Raw genomic sequence first — 21,878 nt, 5'->3', positions numbered from 1 at the left:
CGTGGCCTCCGAAGCTAGGGAGAAAACAGGCGGGCAGTCCCCATGATGTCTGCGGAGTTTTTAAGATCTTCCCCTCCCTATTCAGAAAGACTTTCTACAACTAGTCACCCTCTTCAAAGTCTCTTTTTTTCCCCCCTCTTCCCCTGACATCCAATGCCATCTAGATCATGGAAACCGTGTAGCCCCACTCCTCCCGCTTTAGGGTACATATGCTGGATAATTAGTTGTTCCTCCTTCTCTTTCCAAGATTTCTGAGGAGATCCTAGGAAATTGGGGGAGAGGGCTACTTTTGTCTACTAGGAAGAAGTATACTCCCTCCGGAAAGTCCTTAGGAGCAAGCTTGTTCACCTTCGCATTCGCCCCAACCCTACAATAACCCCCGGCCAGCTCTTTTAACATCTGTCCTAGAAATCCACTCCTGGGGACGAGAAGGAACTAAGGATGGGAGAAGGATCTCTCTGGCTCTTATCTGTCAGTCTTTCGCGCCCTTGGGCGCGAGGGTGAGAGTCTCCAGTGTGTCTCTCCCTCTGTCCAGAGAGAATCACTCAGTACCTCCCGGCAACTTCCGCTTACCTGCACATGACTTCGTGTGTGAGCAGAACTCTGCACATCTCCGGGTTCTTGTTTTGGCCCTCATAAGCTATGGGCTGCCGGGAGAAGCGAAGGAAGGAGCCGGAAGAAAAGAGGAAAAACGATTTTAAAACAAACACAGAATAAATCTTTCTCGTCCTGAACTTTTTAAGGGAGGCTAGCAAAGGGAGGGAAGAGGCAACTGAGGCAATAGTGAGGAAAGCTTGATTGGGGGAGCAAAAAACAACAACAACAATACTATTTTGCCGAATATTAATATATCTCTGGGGGGTAAATATTATTTTGCCTGAATCCCCTTCCCCTGAATTGTTTCAAATCTGTCCTCCTCTTTGAGATTGTTGTTCTGGGCGAGTTGGTTGTTAATTAGAAAGTGGGGGTCCTTTTTTACTCTCTTTTCTCTCCCTCCCTGACACCTCTCAGGCAACAAGGACCCAAGACTTAGATTTCATAGCTTTGGAGAACGGCTAGAGGGTTAATGAGATGGGAAAAGGTGAGCGGCGGGAGGAAAAAGACAAAGCTTCAGCAACGGGAGAGAAAGGATTTGGGGGAGAAGGGAAGGAAAGGAACGAGGTGGAAAAGAGGCCCGACCCCCACCGCCTCAGCTCACCTGCTTCGTGACCGAATCGATGAGCCGCACAAAGAGGTCCTGTTCGGTCCTGACCCCTAGGAAGGTGGACAGTAGGCAGAGAAGTCACTCACTTGACCCCGCCGCTCGAGAGAATCAACTTGTCCCAGACACCCCGACTTAGTGAAGAGATAACCCTCCGCTTCCCCCACCAAATGAATAGATAGGAGCTTTGATCTCGCACTTAAGAAAAAGAGGGTGTGAGAAATTTTGTGCTCGGGAGAACTAAAAGTTACTCTGCCTGTCCTCTCCTCCCCCACCCAAAAAAAAAAAAAATCGAAAACTTTAACGCGGTGGAGTCCCTTAGTTTCCTGCTTTTTCTCTTTGCGCCTGGACGCAGGCTAACACTGCACACCTCTGAGGAGCCAGGCTGGACTCAGTTTCCCCATTAAGCCAGCCTTCCTCTGTCCCAGCTTCCTCCCCTCAGCCTGCTCAGCTTCTGATGGCTCCCAAGCTCCTGCACTGGAAGTCACCTGAGAGCAAGTCCCCACCAGGACCTAGAGCTGCGAGTTCAAATCCCTTTCGATTGAAAATGGCAGCACCCCTCCCCCGTCATGTCTCCCTTCCCTTTTCTACACCAGAGAAGGCCTCACCATTGCTATAAAGCAGCTGTAATTTGTAGTGGGTGCCGTTGTTGGTCTTCTCGTTGCCTTGTTCCTAGAAAGAGATGGGATTAAAAAAAAAAATCCATCTCGCCGTCGGGAGGTCTTTCCTAGTCTCTCCCCCTCCAACAGAAACCTGCCTCCGGCAAAGGCCCGGGATCTCCGGCCCTCCCTGGCTCACAACTTCCGAGACAGGACTCAGAAAAGTTCCAGCTATCTGTGTCATGGGGGACCCCTACAATCCCCCTCGCCACCCACTTCTCCCGAACTCAGAAAGCTGCTGTATTTGGGAAGCCTCCAAAGCCAGGACCGTTCGGGGACACAGCGGCCTTCCTCAGAAACACACTCCGTTCTTTAATGAGAGACATTCAGAGAAAGTAAGTCACCGGGGATGGAGCTCGGGCAAAAAAACAAAAAAACAAAAAACCGAGGTTTGCTCTGTCTCGGAGCCCCCCGAGCCCCTTTCCTTATATCCTTCCCCTCGGCAAGCTGAGCCCAGGGCGTCTTCACCTGCTTCTAAGTCAGAGCCCAAGGGGGTGTTTCACACTTCATCCCCTCACTGCCTTAGGAATGGTGAGGAGCCCAGAAGAGAAGGGGCTCCATGGACACATAGGTGGGCGATTGCCTTTTCTTGCTCTGGGCTTCCTGCAGAATCCTCTGCGAGCAAGATGACCGACTACTTGGGCAGGGGCCCAGCAATAATAATAATAATAATAATAATAATAAATAACGGGGAAAGAGGCATTCTCCTTCTTACTCTTTTTCCTTTTTTTCCTTTCTTTTTTCTTTCCTTTCCTTTTTTTTTAACGGGGTTTTATTTATGGAAATTACTTGAAAATGTAATTGACCGAAGCGGCTAATTATGGGGAGTCAGAAAAGGTCCCGGATGAGGCCGAGAGGCAGCTTCACTTCTGAAGGATACATGTTCGGGGGCTAAAGGAGGAGAGGAGAGAGAAGGGAGGGGGCGACGGGGCTGGGGGAAGTAGGGGGTGTTTCCTGGGTCCTGGGAGCAATTCCTCCATTTATCATCCCCGGGTGAGCCTGGCTGCCCAGGGCGGCGCAGTGACAGATGGAAGAACTCTCCGCTACTTTGCAGAAGAGAGTCGTTAAGGGCAATGAGTGCGAGTGAGGGGGAGCCGGAGAGGGGCGGAAAATGCTCTGACCCAGCCCCCACCCCCTCTCCTCTTACTTTGTCGTTCTCCACGAAGTCCACGAAGGCGGTCCTTTCGATCTCCACCGGCTGACCCTGCCGATCATAGAGGGCCAAGACAAAGTGGAAGAAATTGGATTTGCGCAAGTTGGAAGGAGGCTGTTTCTCAAAATGAGCCCGGGACAAGGCGACTCCGCTGCGGAAGAACAGAAGAGAGTGGGGGAAGAGGGCCCCAGAAACGCGGCTGTTACCCTGGAATCAGATCATTCTCTTCGGGGAAACCGAGGGACCCAGCCCTGCCTTTCCCAGAAGCCAGGCCCCTAACGTCTCTCGAAGGCCTGATGAGCCCTTACCCACAATCCCATTAAAAACTCGCCCTCCTGGAATAAGGCTCCGCACCTTGAAAGTTGGAACCTGCCCCGGCTCCCAGCGGAAAGTACAAAAAGAAGCCCCCCAGTTTCGTGGAAGGTTACTGTCAAGAGGGCAGTGACAGCACCGAGTTTAATAATCTTTTAGCCTGAGCCGTTTGGTTGTAATTTTCGAACCGAACCAAATGGGTGGTAGAGGTCCCCACCTGGATCCCTGCTGCAGAGGACATTTCTTCCCGCCTGATCTCTCTGTGCCCTTGGGGATCTGAGAGCACAGGACCCTCACAGAGCCCCCCCTTTAGTTTGTCTGCTTTTCTAAGCACCTACCAAAAAAATCCCTCCGAGCTTTTTTCTACCTCAGTACCTGCAATGGACTTAACAAGCTGCTTATTGCTATATTGTTGTTAGAAGCAACTTGTTTGCGTATGAAAAGCCAATTCCTCCTCCTATTTTGAGGACTGATTTCCCCCCACACCTTTTCTCTTTTATAAAGCTGATAATCTCCTGTTTACATCTAAGCAGTCGCCCCTTTTCCCTTCGAGAGAAGATTCCTAAACTGGGAGAAAAACAAAATTGACTCCCGAAATAAGAATCTTGGGAAAAGGCAGCGTCCGAGAGCCGAGCCGGGACGATCAAAACGCGGTACCGGGTCCCATTTTCCCCAGGTCCAGCTAAAAGCCTCATCCACTGTCAAGCTTTTCTCCTCCAGGAAAGTCTGGCTCATCCGGACCCCTGGTTGTGTCTAACTTTCCTTCAATCTCAGTCCTTCACCCCAGTGAGAGCCCGGGGTAGGGAGAAGGGAGTGAGTGATTTCGAGGGAACAAGCCCAGGGAGAGTGGGGCTGGAGAATCCAAAGTTTATTCAAAGATGAACCGCTCTCCAGTGAGAGTGAATATATTCCCTCCACCCCAACTCCCTTCTCAACCCACTCCAGGCGACTGATGCTTGGACATTTCCCCCAAGGGAAAAAAAAAATTGGGACTAATAGGGGTCGATTAGGAGAAAGAGGATGGATGGACTGACGGATGGGCCGGCGGACGGACGGACGGCTGGATGGATTGGTGGGTGGGTGGGTGGGTGAGCTTGCACGCCTGTTCTTGAAGCTTGTGAGCACACAGGCCCTGGGAAGGCGTTTGCCCAGCTTTCCCGAAGGCCTCGTTCCGGGCTAGTTTTGGAGTTCTCGAGCTTCAGAAATCTCCTCTCAGGCCTTTGAGCGTTAGCTTAAAATCCGGGGCTGCGCCGGGCAAGAGCTCCCAAGAGCTCTCGCTATCTCATAATCGGGGTGGCAAAACGCTTTCACTCTTAAGGAAATGTGTCTGGAGGGGCAGAGGCTGGAGGGAGAGACTCGATTTCTCTGCATTGTTTCTGGAAGAAACAGTGGTTTCTCCCCTCAGGCTTCTGGGGAGAGCCTACGTGAGCAAGCCCGGCGGTATCTTCTCGGGGAAGTTTCCTCTGCCCCTGCCCCGATTCTTGTGGCAGGAATGAGCTTAGAGAACTGCTCAGCTTGAGGAGGTGAAGAAGAGGAAGTTGGTCCCAAACCTCCCAGGAAAAAAACATAGGCGTTTGAAAACCGTCTCTTCCATCGAACTGAGAAAATCTCTTTCTCTGCTGGGCTGCTGCCCAGGCGTGCTGCGAAGAGAATCTTGCCGGCCCCCGAGGCTCAGCTGGCTGGCCCTGAGATAGCAGGCTGGCTGGACTGGGCCTTAGCTGACCTCCCAGCAGTGAATCAGATCCCTAAATTCGGTTAGGGAAGCATGAAACTGGGCTGCGGACCCAGGGAGCAGGTTCGATCCAGCCGGGCACAGAGAGGGTTCAGGCAGCTTCTCTAGGAAGGGGTTTGGATATGGGCTACGTAAAGGGGAAGGGGGAAGCTTCGATTTAGGTGGATTGCGCTTCACCTAAAGAAGCCTGGGACCTCTGGAGTAGCTGCTGAAGGTGAGAAAGGACAAGGAAAAGAAGGAAGGAAGGAAGGAAGGAAGGAAGGAAGGAAGGAAGGAAGGAAGGAAGGAAGGAAGGAAGGAAGGAAGGAAGGAAGGAAGGAAGGAAGGAAGGAAGGAAGAAGGAAGGAAGGAAGGAAGGAAGGAAGGAAGGAAGGAAGGAAGGAAGGAAGGAAGGAAGGAAGAAGGAAGGAAGGAAGGAAGGAAGAAAGAAAGAAAGAAAGAAAGAAAGAAAGAAAGAAAGAAAGAAAGAAAGAAAGAAAGAAAGAAAGAAAGAAAGAAAGAAAGAAGAAGGGGACATTAAAAAGAAATCACTGAGGGTGCAAAGCAAAGGAATCCAACAGGCTGCCTATTTTAAAAGGGACATTAAAGAGACTCGAATGTGGCATTTCTCTTGCCTCAATGTCAATTCCAGAGACCTCTGAAAACAAGAGGAAGAGAAGTTTGTATCTCCAATTCATGAAACAAATTGACGTTGAGTGTTAGTTTTCTCTCTGTTCGCCTTTCCTGTCTTCTGTTCTTCCTTATTTTTTTTCTTTTTCCCCTACCTTCTTCCCTTCAAGTGGTTTTTTTTTTTTTTTCTTCTCTATATTCTTTGTGCCCCTTTCTCTTCTTTCCTTCCACCTTTTTCGTTTCCTTTATCTTTCCCTTCTTTCCTCTTGTTTTCTAACTTTCCCCCTTCTTTCTTTCCAACTTTGTTTCTACCTAGTCCTCTTCCTTCACATGCCCCTCTTTTTCTCTTCATTTCTGCATTTTCTTTTCTTTTTCCTTTTGTTTCTTTCTTCCTTTTCTTTCCTTGCATCTTTCCTTTCCTTGACTTCTCTCCCCTTCCTTTCCTTTCCTTTCCCCCTCTTCCCTTCCCTCCCTTTCCCTTTGCTTTCCCTTTGCTTCCTACGACTTTCCAGAATCTCCTGAAGCTCGGCTCCCCGCAGTTTCTCGGGGCTGGCTTGCTGGCTCTCTCCCGGAGCTGGGCCGCCTCTCCCAGCTGGACATTCCGCCGCCAGCCCTGCAGCCAGGCTGGACTGGGGGATGGGGGCGATGGGCCCAAATTGGGGGGAGGGGGGCTAACTCCCGAGTTTAGGGCGAAACCTCTCTTTTCTTGTCCTCTCAGGTGGTGGCGCCGGGTGACAGCTGCTCGCTAACTGGGGTCTCCCTCGCTGCCTTCGCCTCGGGCACATCCTCGGGCTCCGGGGAAAGTGACAGCTGAGCTCTCGGGCCTCGGGGATTCGGACCTGGAGTGTGGGGCGCTGGAGGCGCCGGGTTGGGGTTTGAAACGGGGACGAGCCTCTTGTTCGGGAGTTCGTGAGAAGGGCCGGGGAGAGTGACAAAATTACAGCGGCAACTCGGAGCCTCGGCCCCTTATTTTCAAGTGACAGAGAGCCCTTTGACAGAGGGAGAGGAGGAATGGAGAGGTTTCTACATGAAGCTACAGCGTTCAGAGAAGAGGGTGACAGATGGGGAGAGCAGAAACATGAGGGGGGGAGAGATGAGAGGGATAGAGAGATGAGAGAAAATGCGAATGACAGAGAATAAAGAACCGAGACGAAAAGAACACCGAGCCGGAGGATGAGAGGAAAAAGAGGAAAGAACAGGAGACAGAAGAAAGAAAAAGAACAGAAATAAAGCGGATGAGAAAGGAGAGCGAAGAGAGAGAAGAGGAGAAAATGTGAAAGAAGAGAAAGAAAAAAGGAGAAGAGGAGGGAAGGAAACGGGGGGTGGGGTGGGTATAAATGTATTTACCTTTGTGCCGCAACGTTCGCATCCACCACTCCGACGTTTCGAACCCAGGACCGGACCGAATCCATCTCTGCGCCTAGAGCTTTCTCTTTCAGAGCTGGTCCTCTTCCTAACGTATCTTGAATCCCAAACATTTAAAAAGTCTGATCCACTCGAACAGATGCCTCTAAATTTGTTGTTCTTTGCGAGTGTTTTTTTTTTTTTTTAAAGGATAATATCCACGGAGCCCTGAAAGTCACGAGACTCGCACCGCCAAGTGTTCCCTTCCCCCTCCCCCAAAAAATAGAAGTCCTAGAAAGAGACGAACAGCCAAAGTTTGTCTTTGCTTCTGGCTCTCTCTGGAGAAGCTCGGGCTTCTGCTCGCAGCCGCCGCTCGGCGATGTAGGCCTCCGTCAAAGTTTGGCTTGCTCTGCCCTCCCCTCCCCTCCTTTTCGGCAAGTTCGCTCCTGCCGTCGGCCTTCACCTCCGCTCGCCTATAACATCCTTCCCGCCGCAGCCCGGCCTGCATCCAGAGAGCGTTCGCTGGCCAGGAGCATCACCTGTTTTCTGGGAGAAGCAGGAGGAGATGGACGGCTGCCTAATCTCGCCCCCTTCCTCCCTCCCAGCCCCCCTCCCCTTTCCTCCCCACCACTCCAACTCCGAACCAAAAAAAAAAAAAAAAAAAAAGGTGGGGTGGGGGGTGGGGAGAAAATCCCAGGATGAATTGTCAGAGCCAAGGGAAGAAATGGATCTAGTGAGAAGCTGGCTGCTCTGAGAGAGGGGGAACCGGGATACAGCCGCTCGGAGGCCCCATGAATGGGTTACTGAGAGCAGGAGACACACCAAGGAGGCGGAGCCGCCTTCCCGATAAGGAGCGCTCATTTGCATAGACTCGCCCCATTGGAGGGTGGGCGGGCGAGCCGGGGGCGCCCTCCAGCCCCTGCTCAGCTCCCGGCTCCACGCCGAGCCCGGGAGGTGAGAGCGGCCGAAAAGCGGCCCCGGGGCGCGCGGCAGCCTAGCCTAGCTCGGGCCGCCCGCCCGCATCTACCTCCCACTCGGTCCCCGAGCTTCCCCAGGCCGAACGAGAAGTTTAGCCCTCCGCCAGCCGCGCCGGGCTGTCTCGGGAGCACGCGAGCCGGGCGCTCCGCCGCGTGCCCGGGATATCTGCTGCCGGCTCGGTACTCGCGTATGTCGCGCCACTCGATCTATTGATAGAGACACACGCTGGAGGCAAAGTCAAACAGTGCCTATTTATGTGTGAAGGCGTACATATTTGTAAAGAGAGTGAGAGTGTGGGCCCACACGCACTGGGATGTGTGTGTAAACTTTCCCGGCAGTAACACTGATCGCTCACAGCCTTCCCGCAGGCTCCTCCAGAGACGCCCGCACTGGCGGCTTTCGGAGAGGAGCGTTTTGGTGGGAGGGTTTGGAAGTTGTTTTGAAAATATTTACTGTTGGGGGTCGGGGGAGGGGTGGGGGCTCCGAAGGAATGGAAGGAAGGAGAGAAGGAGTGAGAGCCCGAACGCTTTGGGGAAAGAGAGACCCAGAGAGATTCAATCAGTCAAGTTGTATTTATTAAAGTGTCTGCTATGTGCCCAGTACGGTGAGGGTACAAAGGCAAAAACTAGACCCTGCTCTCAAGGAGCTCACAGTCTAATACGGAAGAGAACAGGCACCCGTGGAGCTGACGGAGAAGCACGGAGACTCAGAGACAATGACAATAAAAGAGAGAGAGTGTGAAAAGAGGGGCGAGAGTAATAAGAGAGGAGATGAAGAATAGAAAGGGGAGAAGGAAAGAAAAGATAAAAGCTGAGAGACACGGAAAAAGAAAAAAGGAGAGATGAAAAGGAAGAAAAAAAGTAAAAAATGAATGAGAGAAGAGAGTGGGAGGGGAAAAAAGAAAAAAGGAAGAAAGAGAAGAAAGGAGGAGAGAAAAGGAAAGGAAAGATGAGAGAGAACTTGGTCTAAATGTTGTCTACCTAGATATAAAGAGAGAAAGTGGAGGGGGGATAGAAGTTTATCAGAAAATTCACGGAAGAGCTCGGAGTCCCGGGCCACACAGTTGCGCCGGCCAGCTAGGTAGGGGAAGAGGCCAGTGATTATGGTGTGCGGTGTGCAAAGGAGACCAGAGCATCCTCGACACATTCCCAGAAGCCTCCCCCAACACACTCACACATGAATTTACAAAAACCTAAGGAGGAGAGGGCCAGGTGGGGAGAAAAGTGGGGGCGGGGGGCGGCTCGGGATACGTAGTTCTCGAACAGGGGGAGAGGGCGACCAGCCACTCGGTCCACATCCTGCGCCCACACCGCCGGAGGAGAAGGGCTGGCTGCAAGCGAGGCTGGAGCGCAGCCGGGCGGCCACTCGCGGAAAGCCCAGCCGCGACTCTCCGAGCCCGGAGCGCAGCGCCGCTGCCTCGGTGCCCATTAAAAAGCCCACCGGCTGGGTGTTATTTTCCGTGCCTCCCTTTTTGTATTCTGATCTGGGGATGAATCTGCCACCGCCGCGGCTGCAATCTCCTACACCAGCGCGAAAACAGATTTGAAGACAATGAATGCAAATCTGGACTCCGGGGCCATCTGCCGTAGGAGACAATCAGCTGGTTCGCCGTTAAAGCGACAGCGTCTACATTTCCGTGCCTCGTTAGGGGGGGAGAACCTTGCCTAAAGCCTAATAGCTTTCCTAAAGCAGGGACTCTGCTTTAAAAGCGAAGAAAGGGCAGAGGGGAGAGACGGAAACACACACATGCACAGAAAAACCGGCAGAGAGACGGGAAAGGGAAAGGGAAAAAATGAGAAAAAGATAGAAACAAAAGAGAAGAGAGGGGAAGAGAGACTAGGAGGGAAAAGGAAAAGAAAAAGAGACAAGAGAGGAGAGAGAGAGAGAGAGAGAGAGAGAGAGAGAGAGAGAGAGAGAGAGAGAGAGAGAGAGAGAGAGAGAGAGAGAGAGAAACTACAGAGACGGACAGACAGACTCACGTACGAGAATGAATGAATCAACTTAGAACATCGGGGGTCCAAGAGCTACAGCTGAACACTGGCCGGTGCATTTTGGGTTGTTCCCCGCTAGAGGACAGACACATGATTTCTAAAGGTCGTTTGAACAAGCTGGAGTGAACCTGACCTCAGTTTCAGAAAATTCTCTTCTCTCTCTTTAGAAAAGTGCCAGGTCGTTTTCTGCTGAATTTAAATTCGATCCAACCACGGGCAAGGGATCTGGTTCATTTAAAAGGGATTATTTGAGAAAAAAGAGTTATTCCCCGTTGGCTTTTCGATCTAATTCGGGGGTAACTATCATAATATTCAGAAGAGTGGTAGTGGAGGTAGTTTCGTTTGATAAAGGAAGAAGGGGAACACAGCTGGGAGCTGGGCTAGCAGTGTCATCTCTGGGTAAAGGCTGGGAGCCAAAGATTAGAAGAGAAGGGGGAAGTGGAACAACGTTACAGATGGTAACAATGATTGTAACAGTATTACCAAGGATAACACTAGTAGTGATTATAATGTGGAAAATACTTGAAGGGTGGAGGTGGATACAAACAGAGAAAGAGAGAGAGAGAGAGAGAGAGAGAGAGAGAGAGAGAGAGAGAGAGAGAGAGAGAGAGAGAGAGAGAAACTCGTTACATTATTGCATTATTATTTATTATTGCACTTTGGGAGTTAAAACTTTTAAAAACTAAAATAATTCGAGCATCTTCCTCCCGCCACCTTCTTCCCTCCTACTTTGTCTCTCACTCCTTTGCCTCAACTCATCGAAATTAAAAGCAAAATAAAAACAAAATCAAAAACCAACTGGTTAGTCCCTAACTGCACCCCCCAGTCCATTACCTCCAATCTCAGCCAGTTATTACATTGCTCTAGGGCTTGAATAAAGGACAAATCTTTGAGAAGTCCTTTCTATCTAGGACCCACTGTTTACAAAGAAAGTGATCGAGTTACTGGCTTCCCTTCCCCCCCCCCCAATTTCGCTGTGTGGGTCATTATGTTGGCTTGGATAATGAATAGGGTTGCGGATCCCTATAGATATTCTCAACGAGTCTGATAGTTTGAAGGTCTTGGGGAGCTTTTCTCCGGATGTCCTAGGCTAGGGGAGGAAGAAGGTATTTTGAATACAATAGGGTTCGCGGATTGAGGTCCCGCAGAAGAATCTGGCTCTTGGGGGATCTCGGGTAGTGTCAAAGGGCAGAGCCCTGAGGTCGCGCCCGCGACAGCTGCCACCCAAATTTCGCACTTTGGGAAGCAAATGAATTGCTTCTTTGCCTCCCCCCTCCCGCAATCCAGGCGACTGCAATATTCATCCTCCTCCCTTTCTCCCTCCCTCGTCCTTCCCCAAAGCCAAGTTAACAGGCCACCCGGGGACTTAAGTGGGGGAAGAGAAGGGAAGAGGAAAAGGGTTTTGGAGAAGCAGTCAAAAATACACACACTTTGACATTCGGATATCTGCTCCTTTCTCAAGCAGCTCACTATTCTCCCTGGGCTGGGGGTCACCCTCCAGGATGATCTCCATCCCAGCAACAGCAGTTGCTCCCTCTCTAGCTAAACTGGGGGTTTGGGAAGAAATGCCCTCAGAGAATGCCAAGGCTCTTTCTGGGAGGGCCCGAGGGCGAGGTGGAGACGAGACTACGCTCCTCCAGGGAAGGAACTGTCTAGCCTTTATCTTTGTACCCGCAGGGCCTAGAACTGTGCCTGGCGCACAGTAGGCTCTCCCGAGAGACAGGTTCCAGATTGAGCTAGAGTAAAAGTCCCCGGTCAAAGGGACGAACGGACAACTCTGCAGCTGCGGGGGAGTCAACGCTATCTCTCCTCACTTCTAGCCCCTGTAGTTCCCCCTTCCTCCACCCAAAAAGCAGAAGAGACCGACCCAGCCCTAGAGTGTTGCGGAGGAGCCTCGCGGCTCCCGGGGAGCCCGGACTGAGCCGGGGCCACGGTCAAGGTCCCGAGCGGCCGCAGACTCGGGGGCGCGCGGCTTTGCGGGTTTGCGGCTCCGCAGGAGTGGGGACCCTGGCTGCGGGCTCCTGGTTTTTGTTCCCTCCGGTCAGCTTTTCGCTTCCTAGTTGGGAGTAACGCTCCGGTCCCTCTTTCTGCCGAACGCGAAGAGGAAAAAAAGCCCCAAATGTAAAAGCTCTTTTCGGCACAAGCTACGGTGTTTCAGGCGGCACGAAAGGACGTCGAATTTCGGTTCTTTTGCTTATTTTTTTCCTCCTCCGTTTGCGCCTTTTCGGGGGTCCTAGATCTTCCTCTCCACGTCCCTACCCTGACCTGGCGGAATTAGTATTGCTTTTTCTCACCTTACAAAACCCCAGAGTTCCCCTTGTCTCCTGACGGAGCGACTCCGGGACGCGAGGGTTTGTTTGGAGCCCTAGCGGCCAGATGGATTCAGAGTTCGCTCCCCTGAGCCCACTTGAGGGTCCCGCGGTCTATGCAGGTGTGGGGCCTTTCCTTCGCTACACACACACACACACACACACACACACACACACACACACACACACACACCGCATGTGCCTGACCCAAGTAAAGAGAAGTGGGGCACAGAGTAGGAGGCAGCTTGGGAGAAGGGCGACTTCCCTGCCAAAGCCCAGCCTTTCGAAGGAAACCAAGGACTCGCCCCCACCCCCAACTCTGTGGGCTTCAATGTTCCAGATGTTCTCTTCGACTTGCTCCTTCCTTGGGCCTGGAAGGAGAGGTGGCCCCGGAGCTCCTCTCCTTTCCTGAATCCCCCAATGTCCCCCCCTCCTTCTCGAGCGAAATGTGTCCCGTGGGCACCTTATTACTTCATACTATTTCCATTTTCGCCTTCCCAGTCTCCAAATTTTCCACGTTGCCATCTCTTTTCGGTAGAGTAGATTCGCATGATTTAATAAAATCAGAAAATCGTCCAATTAGAAAAGGGGGGGGGGAGGGTGTGTGTGTGTGTGTGTGTGTGTGTGTGTGTGTGTGTGTGTGGCAAATTTCTCAGCCTGCCCCTGTAGCCTTCAGCGAGCACAACCCTGGGGACACAAGATCCTGAGACTTGCTTAGGACTTTTAAGAGAAGTACATTTCAGGGTAACAGCTGCAGGAACGCAAAGGCTCTAGGGGTGCTCGACCGGGAGGAAGACGCTCCCCACAAACTAGAGTCCGGTTCCTGAGCCGGGCTGCCCTAAGTGGGGAAGAGGCAAAACTTGGGGCCGCTGCGGCTAGAACAGCTTCGCTGCTCAGATGAGAAAAGCAGATCAATGGTGGAGTCACTCCCTTCTCTACCGCTCGCTCTCCCACACACTTCCCCAAGCGTTTTAGGGGTCTGGCTCTCGTTCTGTTCCCTCCTTTCTTCCTGCCTCCTCTTTCTCCATCTCTCCATCTCTTCCTGTCCCCGCTGCCTTTTTCTGTGGCCTTTTCGTGGCACAGGCCTCCTGTCCCTTTCTTTTCTCTCCCCCCCTTTTTTGATCGTTCTTCTCTACGTCTATATTTTCATGTCTTTATCTCCCTCATTAGCTCACTTTGAGTTGGGATTGTTTTATTCTGTATTCTTTTCTCTTTCACGCGCAGTAGGCCGCTTAATAAATACTTGTTGATTGACTGCTCCTCCGGCCTGTTGTCCTCCGTCCTTTTCCCACTGTTTTTCTGAGTCTCCCTCTTCCTCTCTCCGTGTCTCTGACTTTTCCCTTCTTCCCATGTCTCTCTCCTTAATTGCATCTGTCTTTCTGTGTGTCTGTGCTCCCTCTTCCTATAGGACTCTCGGGTCTCCCTCTCTCCATTTGTCTCGCGTTCTCTAGATTTGTTTCTCATTTATATGGATGCTGATAGTAACATCGAGTTCATTCTCTTCCATTTTCTACTCCCTCTTTCCCCCAAACATCCCCAACCACAAAGGTCTTCCCCAGGTGCTGGAGGAAACATGGACCGTCAGGGAAGCCCCAAAGTCCCCGCGGATCTGATTTGCAGCACCTCCAAACCCCATTTGATAGCGTCTCCATCCCTCACAGTCCCGCACCGCCAGCTTTGGAGACTGGGCCCGGAAGAGGTTGGGGAGCACGGGTTGGGCCACGGAGAGGACGCCGAGCCTGTGGCGCACCGCTGGCGGGCGGCCTAGGAGAGACAGGCTGACCGGGGGAACTCTCACCCCACATCCGCGCAACAAAGAAGTCCCAGACCACCGAGGCAGGACTGCCGGTTTCTAAGAGACTCTAGATCTCAGGGGCGGGAGAATGGGCGAAGGGGGAAATGGTTTTGACCACCTCCAATAATTCTGCGCATAACCGGCCTCGGCTCCATCAAGCCGAGAGAAAGAATGGCTATTCCAAGGAGAGGCGAGAGACAGGGTCCATACATGCAAATGGACGCAGAATAAATCTCTACGTGTGTGTGTATTTCTAGAGCCCTTTCTTTCTGTTTCCCCTCCTCTTTAAGGCTTTTTCCACAAAATACAGCGCAGACCCAGTCCCTTGGTGAAAAGCGCACTGGAACCAGAGTCTTTCCAAAGCTGGATTGAAATGCGTCCTCTAATGGCTTTTAACCTCTCTGATCCCCAGTTCTCCCATTTGTAAAACTGAGGAACTGCCTGGCAGGAGGGTCGCTAAAATGAAAGGTGGTTAAGAGAGCGGACATTAAAACACGATGTAAAGGTCAGCTGGCGTTATTCGCTTTTTTGAGAATATGTGTGAGCGTGCAAAGAGAGAGCCAGAGAAGGCTCCAAGGAGACCCCTTGAGCCTCGATTTCCTAGGAGCCAGAGCAGTCAGCAGGCAGGGGAAAGCCCCCGAGATCTCCCCCATTCCCCCTCGGATGGCACCGGAGGTGTGAGGGATGTGTTGATTATCCCTGGTGCTGCCGCGGCTCCCCACCGCCACATTTCACACGTACCCAGACACCCAGACACGCTCGTTCGCACACAGGCGTGCTGGGACCCCCGAGAGCCCCTTCGGGCAGCTCCTTTCCCGGAGGCTGGCGGCTCACAGAGCCGGGGAAAAAGTGAAGTGGCGCGAACTCGGGCCTGAGCCACCGACTTGGGAGACACTCGAGGGCTCCGGGTCCCCATCACTCCCAGGGGCGCGCGGCACACCCTGAAAGCGTAGGGGCAGCCATAGCTGCCAATGCATCAGTGGTTTTCTGTGGGAAGTGATTTTTTTTCTGGGACAGTGGAGCTGCGAGAATCCCTGGAGATGGTGGTGCAGTGGAAAGAGTCCCGGGTTCAAATCCCAGCCCTGCCGCTCACTCGGAGTGACATTGGCACTGAGTCCCGATTTCTGCAAAATGAGGGCCAACCTTCTAATTCTGGGTCGAAGGACCCCGGCATGGGAGGAATCTCAAGTCTAGAGACGTTAGGACACTTGCCTAAATGCGGAGGAGAAAGGACGCAGGTCCTCCACAGCCCGCGCTCTTCCCCCGGCTCCGCTGCTCTCTCCCATTCCTTGAGGGTCCCAGTTAAGTGACTCACCCGGACTGTCTCCCTCCCGGGAGCTCGGGGAAGGGGGACGGGACGTCCTCGGCTTTGATGTTATGCTAAGGACAGAGGGATTTCTTCTGGGATCTCGACAGCCTCAGGCCAGGAGCCCCGGGGAGCAGCGAAAGCGCTCGGGCCGACTTCCCCTGAGTTCTGGACGAATTCGAGCTTACATTCTGCTTAATTCGCTTCCCTCCCAGCCCATCCCGCGAGCATTTCCGAAAACTGAGAGCAGGTGAAAGCCCTTGAGGCCATCTTAACAGCTCATTCTGTTTTTTTTACAGATGAGGAAACTGAGACTCGGGTAGATTTAATGACTTACCTAAGGTCACACAGGTTCTAAGCGTTGGAGAGGAAATTAGAACCTTCGGACTTTTGTTCCACTTTTCCACACTTTTTACTATTATTTACCTCATTTTACGATTGGGGAAACTGAGGCTCAGAAGTGATTTCTCCCCCTCCCCCAAGGTCGTACATGTAGGAAAACTATCGAGTCAATTATTAAGAGCTTTCAATGGGATCTAGGGCTATGAAAGAGGGCCTTAAAGGAGATCACAGCACTTAGTAGGACTTTTTATGCTTTTACATGTATATGTTGCCTACCTCCGCTTATACATGTAAAAGCATAAAAAGTACGACTAAGTGAAGGGTGGGATGGGGGAAGGGAGGCACAGACTGGGCCAGGTTTCAAGTAGGAGGTGGGGCTAGGGGGAGCCGCTGAGGCACCCCAGGATTCTAAGAGCTGGAGGTAAAGAAGGAGTGTATTTTCAAGCAGGGAAATGGGGGGTCGTTAACGCCAAGGTACAATGGCGCGAGAGGAAGACTTGGGCATGAGAAACAGTGAGAAAATTTGGCTAAACTCTAGCGTGGGTGGAGGAAAGTAATGTGTCTTAAGGCCAGACAGAAAAATCTGGGCCAGGAGGATTTGAACCCGGGACTCCCAATTCAGCCACCAATCCCTTCCTCCAATTTGCCTGTAAATATGCAGCTAGTGGAGAGGGAAACATGCTGGACTTGGAATTGGAACTCTCAAGTTCAAATCCTAAATGCCCCTGCTACTTACTAACCGTGTGACCTTAGTCAAGTCATCTATCTGAACCTGTTTCATTCACCCGTTTGGATTACATGCCTTCTGATATCTTGCCAGCTCTAACTCTAATTACCACCATTTGACAGAAGGAGAAGTTGAGGCTCAGGGTGGGAAGCTTGGATCTCCCGACAATGAAGAAAAGCTTCTTATTCTATAAAGTGGAAACTTGGATCTCCCGACAATGAAGAAAAGCTTTTTACTCTACAAAGTGGACTCGCAGGCCGCCCAGGCAGAAAGCAAGCTTGTCATCCCACCTCCCCAGCCCACAAGCCTGCCCAGAGGATGCCTGTGGGCAGCTGGAGCCGCCCGGGGAGAGCTCCTCGGAGTCCCAAGGCCGGCCTGTGGGCAGAGACTAAGTGACCTTCGATCCGACCCCGCAGGCAGCTCCAGTGGCCGGCCAGGAGACACTGGAATGGAGAAACGGTCTGGGATCCCCGCTGGGCCCGGCTGTTTGCCTTTCCACCTGGCTGCGGTGGCTCAGGGGGTAGGCGAGAGGAAGTGGGCGATTTGGAAAGCCCCTGAGTCTCATGACTGGAAAGTTTCTCAGCTTAGGAAGTACTTTCCTCCCGACAGCCCTGGGAGATAGGGCTGGGGAAGAGGTTCGCCCCATTCTAGAGAAGGGTACTGAGATTCCCAGGATCAAGCCCCTTGTAGAAAGGAAATGGCAAAGGACAGACCCACCGGGTCCTGCATTCAGTAAATTTCAAGCTCTCCAGACCAGACTAAGGGTCCAATGGCGAGGAGAAGGCCCCCAGCCCCGCTGGTCCAGGGAGGGAACGGCAGAGCTCCCTCTCCCCACCCCGCCCCCAGTCCCCTCTGCAGTCCTTATTTACAGATCCCGGCTAGAATTCCCGAGCAGGGCCCCTCTTAACAGCCTCCCCCCTCCAGGTTTAAATGAGCCAGGCTGGTGGTGAGGAAGCCACCAGGGGCCGGGAAGCTGGTAGGAAAAGCAGGGCCGACTGGAAAGCCCATTCCGTTTATTTGGCAAAGGAAACATTTACAAGTAAATTCCTCATGGCAAACAGTGGAGGTAAGCCTCTCCCTCCCTCCTCCCTCCAATCCCAAGCAGGCTGCACCGTTCCGGAAGCCGGGGTTCAGAGGCTCAGGAAAGTGTGGGTCCCTTGGGCTGCGCTATTCAGAACTGGAAAGTGGAGGAGGAGGAGGGGGAGAGAGAGAGGGAGGGAAGAGGGAGAAAAGGAAAGGGGAGGGAAAAGCAAGGGGGGGAAAGAAGAGGAGGAAAAAAGGCGAGGAAAGGAAGAAGAGGGATGGTGATAGAAGAGGCGTGAGGAGAAAAAGAAGAAGGTTGGAAAGGGGGGAGAAAGGAAGGGATGAGAGGTGTGAATGACAAACCACAATGAATACGAATAATTCCAGCCCCGGGGGAGTTTGGGCAAGTCAAAAAGGCTCTTCTGGGTTATTAGTAAGAGTTAGGCCTGGGATCCCAAGGAAGTGGGTTCAAATTCTCAAAAACTTTGAGAGGACTAAGTTCCAAACTCGTCATTTAATTTTTTCTGGTAAAAAGGGGGTGGTTATTATACAAACATTACTTAAATCAGGGGTTCAAATGGAAGAATGTAAAAAAGAAAACCTTAAAGTGCTGTATATGTAGCAGGGGTGATCAAAAGAACAATTAGATTAATTTGGCGAGACCCTGTCCCCCCAAAAAAAAAAATCCACTTGATGTCATTTATAGAGATGGAGCCTTGTCAGAAAGGGAACCCTCCTGTGGAATTGGACCTGTAGCCCAGCACCTTATTTAAGAACGCATGCACAGAACCCTTTTGGCAAAGACGCCATCCACCCTTGATTGGTCCCCAGTGACCAATGAGATCAGTGCAACTTCCCCATCCTATGGAAAATGAATGAGCTCACATCTATTTTTGTATCTTTTTCCTTGTCCCAAGCTTACTTTACATCAGGTATCCTCAACATGCAGTTGTATACCATAGGGTTCCTGAATGTGAATGGAGGAATATATATTTTTTATTTTCATTAACCTCTAACTGAAATTTGTCCTGGACTTTAATTATGAGTGTAGGCAACAGACTTTATTTTGAGGAGGGATGCATAGATCACCAGACTAACATGAGTCCATTACTCATTAAAAAAAAAAAAAAAAAGTTAAAAACTTTGCTTCACTTCCTAGCTGTGTGATCCTGGGCAAGTCACTTAACCCCAATTGCCTCAGGGAAAGAAAAAAAAGGGGAAGGAAATTTTCACACATACAGTGGCACCAGCAGCAATACCACCACCATTACCACTAGCAGGGGGAGTAGGAACAGTGGTGATTTGCAGCAGAAGCATATGGCAAGTGGGAGATAAATGCTTGTGAAGGAGCTTCTAAGACTGGAGTCTCTCATACTAGACTAGATTCTTCCTTCTGTTTATCAGTTTCCCTTTTGTGGTCAATGACCAGGAAATCCTGAGAAATGGACATTTCTTGAAGATTACCTTTTGGATCCTAAATGCCAATATCTTTAAATTGCAGGAAATCTAGGCACACCTACCCAGAAATAAAAGAGTAAGATTTTTGGATGAGAGAATTGTCAACTGCATAAGAGATGATACCATCAACAAATTAGGAAAGCAAGGGATAATTTACCTGTCAGATCTTTGGAGAAGGGAGGAATTTATGACCAACAAAAAACTAGAGAATGTTATGAAAGATAATAAAATGAACAACTTTGATTACATTAAATTAAAAAGGTTTTGCACAAACAAAACCAACAGAAACAAGATTAAAATCGAAGTACAAAACTGGGAAAAATAGTTTACAGCCAGTGTTTCTGATAAAGATCTCATTTCTAAACTATATATAGAACTGTCAAAACTATAAGAATACAACTCAGTCCCCAGTTGATAAATAGTCAAAGGATACAAACAGACAATTTTCAGATGATGAAATTAAAGCCATCTATAGTTATATGAAAAAATGCTCTAAATCACTATTAATTAGAGAAATACAAATTAAAACAACTCTGAGGTACCATCTCACATCTCTCAGATTGGTTAAGATGTCAAGAAAAGATAATTATAAATGTTGGCGGGGATATGGGAAAACTGAGACACTAATGCATTGTTGGTGGAATTGTGAAATAATCCAATCATTCTGGAGAGCAATCTGGAACTGTGCCCAAAGGGCTATCAAACTGTGCATATCCTTTGGCCCAACAGGACCATTACTGGATCTGTATCCCAAGGAAATCTTAAAGGAGCAGAAAAAACTCAATGTGCAAAAATGTTTGTAGCAGCTTTTTGTGGTAGCAAAGAATTGGAAAAGGAGTAGGTGCCCATCAGTGGGGGAATGATTGAACAACTTGTGGTGGATGAAGGTCATGGAATATTATGTTCTTCCAAAAAAATGATGAACAAACTGATTTTAGAAAAGCCTGGAAAGATTTACATGAACTGATGCTGAACAAAACAAGTAGAACCAAGAATACATCGTACACTTATTGTGTTGTGTAGTACTTATTGTGCTGTTATTTAGCAAGAACGTGTGATGATCAACTATGAAAGATTGGTTCTTCTCAGTGGTTCATGGATCCAAAGCAATCCCAATAGACTTTGGACAGAAAATGCCATCTGCATCCAGAAAAACAACCCAAGAAATTGAATATAAACCAACACATGCTATGTTCGCTTCTTGTTTCTGTATATATATATATATATCTCCCATGGTTTTCCCTTTTGCTCTGATTTTTCTCTCCCAACATGATTCATAAAGTAATGTGTATTAAAAAAAATAAATTCACTAGAAAAAAAAGAGAAATGCCAACTGGATCCCCTTGAGACTGAAGACTAAAGAGATCTTTTCTGGATTTTGCCATGATCATTGCAGTAAGTTGCTCAGACATTATAGGTCCAAAAGTGAATATAAACTAACTATTCAATAGTTCCCCCACTCCTCTACTCCCTCCCCCCAAAAAAAAGGTTTCTTTTGGAAGAGTATGATTAAAGAGTGTTGGAATCCTTACTAACTGCTAAGTAATTAGAGTTGATCTAATCTTACAAGAAGTTGTTTTGGCCAGAACCTGAAACAAGGTACTAAGTAGAACTAATCAAGACAAGGCTTGTGTTCCCACCTTTACTCATTGGACTCCACAAGTATGCTAGCTTCACAAAGTAACTTCAAGAGAGTTCACACCTCCCTTAAAGTCATTGGGCCAGAGAGCACTATGGGAGAAAACCCATAATCCCATTCTCTCAGAAGAGGCAGATAAAAAGCCAGCGATGAAGGATCTATGGCAGAATACATTTTTTCTTCTTGGCTGGCTGATCGCGCTAGACTCGAGAGAAACGACTCTGCTGCAGAGAACACTTTTGACGGATTTCAGTAGAGTTACGCCAGAAGCCCTCTCTCCGAGACAAGGCAGAATATTTTCCACTTGCTTGGCTGGTGGCGGAAGTGTTCTGGAGAGAGGAAGACGCTACAAGTCGAGATTTCACCGGAATGACATGAAGACTGGAGCTGGCTGGAGGCTGAAGAAAACAGAGGCAGAGGCTGAAGGACCAGACCTTTGGATTTAAAGACATTTGGAGAGAGCTCTTGGAACCAAGCAGAGAGATAGGCCTCTAAGCTAACCGGGCTATATTGGGACAATAAAAGATCTGAACTTTTATCACCTGGCTGCTTTTTGAGAAGAAAAAGATTACAACATTTTGGCGCCCGAACAGGGACAAACAGACCCCCTCAGTGGATTTCAGTGGAAAAGCTCCGATCCTGATTCAAGTGGAAAAGCTCCGATCCTGATTCAAGTGGAAAAGCTCCGATCCTGATTCAAGTGGAAAAGCCTCTGATCCTGATCCAGTGGAAAAGACTCTTCAACCCAGAAATTAGAGTGAGTACAACAAAGAAATTTTGTTAAAAGAGTTAAAGTAGAATTTCAGCTAAGATGGGACAGATATTTAGAAAACAGCCTGTTTCTGTTCAAGGAAAATGTTTAGAGAGCATTGTCAAAATTACGGAAAGCCAAGGTTTAATTATAAGTTTACAGCAAATCACTGAACTTTTACAAACTGTAAAGGACATATGTCCTTGTTTCTCTCTTGATAAGGAATTAGATCTAAATGAATGGAAATTGGTTGGAGAGGATCTTTGTCAATTCTATGGAACAAGGGGGAGGGAGAGAGATAGAAACACAGTCAGCTTCTCCTGTAAAGCAGAATTTGACAAGATTAGAAAAAGCATTAATTAAAGCAAAAATTGAAGGAGAAGATAAATCTGATTTTATAAATGCATATCCTGTGATTGAAGAGCTCAACTCCTCAGGTCAAAAAGAGAGAAAATACACTGCTTTTAATTTGGGAAAAATTAAAGATTTGAAAAAGGGTTGCACTCTTTATGGGGCTACATCATCTTATGTGAAGATGTTACTGGATAA

General features: G+C 49.7%; 1 protein-coding gene across 1 annotated transcript in view; it reads right to left on the bottom strand.

Moving 5' to 3' along the window:
- Window positions 1-7,620, bottom strand: part of EBF2 (EBF transcription factor 2) — a 257,455-nt gene extending 249,835 nt beyond the window's left edge. The window contains exons 1-5 of the mRNA XM_051974158.1: window positions 7,014-7,620; window positions 3,008-3,164; window positions 1,810-1,873; window positions 1,199-1,254; window positions 574-647 (exon numbers count right to left, since the gene is read on the bottom strand). Coding sequence (XP_051830118.1) covers window positions 574-647; window positions 1,199-1,254; window positions 1,810-1,873; window positions 3,008-3,164; window positions 7,014-7,144 — 482 coding nt within the window. The 5' untranslated portion in view covers window positions 7,145-7,620. The remainder of the gene's footprint in view (window positions 1-573; window positions 648-1,198; window positions 1,255-1,809; window positions 1,874-3,007; window positions 3,165-7,013) is intronic.
- Window positions 7,621-21,878: the final 14,258 nt, after the last annotated feature.

Source organism: Antechinus flavipes, chromosome 2, assembly GCF_016432865.1.
Source record: "Antechinus flavipes isolate AdamAnt ecotype Samford, QLD, Australia chromosome 2, AdamAnt_v2, whole genome shotgun sequence".
In the NCBI taxonomy this organism is placed as follows: Eukaryota; Metazoa; Chordata; class Mammalia; order Dasyuromorphia; family Dasyuridae; genus Antechinus; species Antechinus flavipes.
This window is presented reverse-complemented; position numbering and strand designations above follow the sequence as displayed.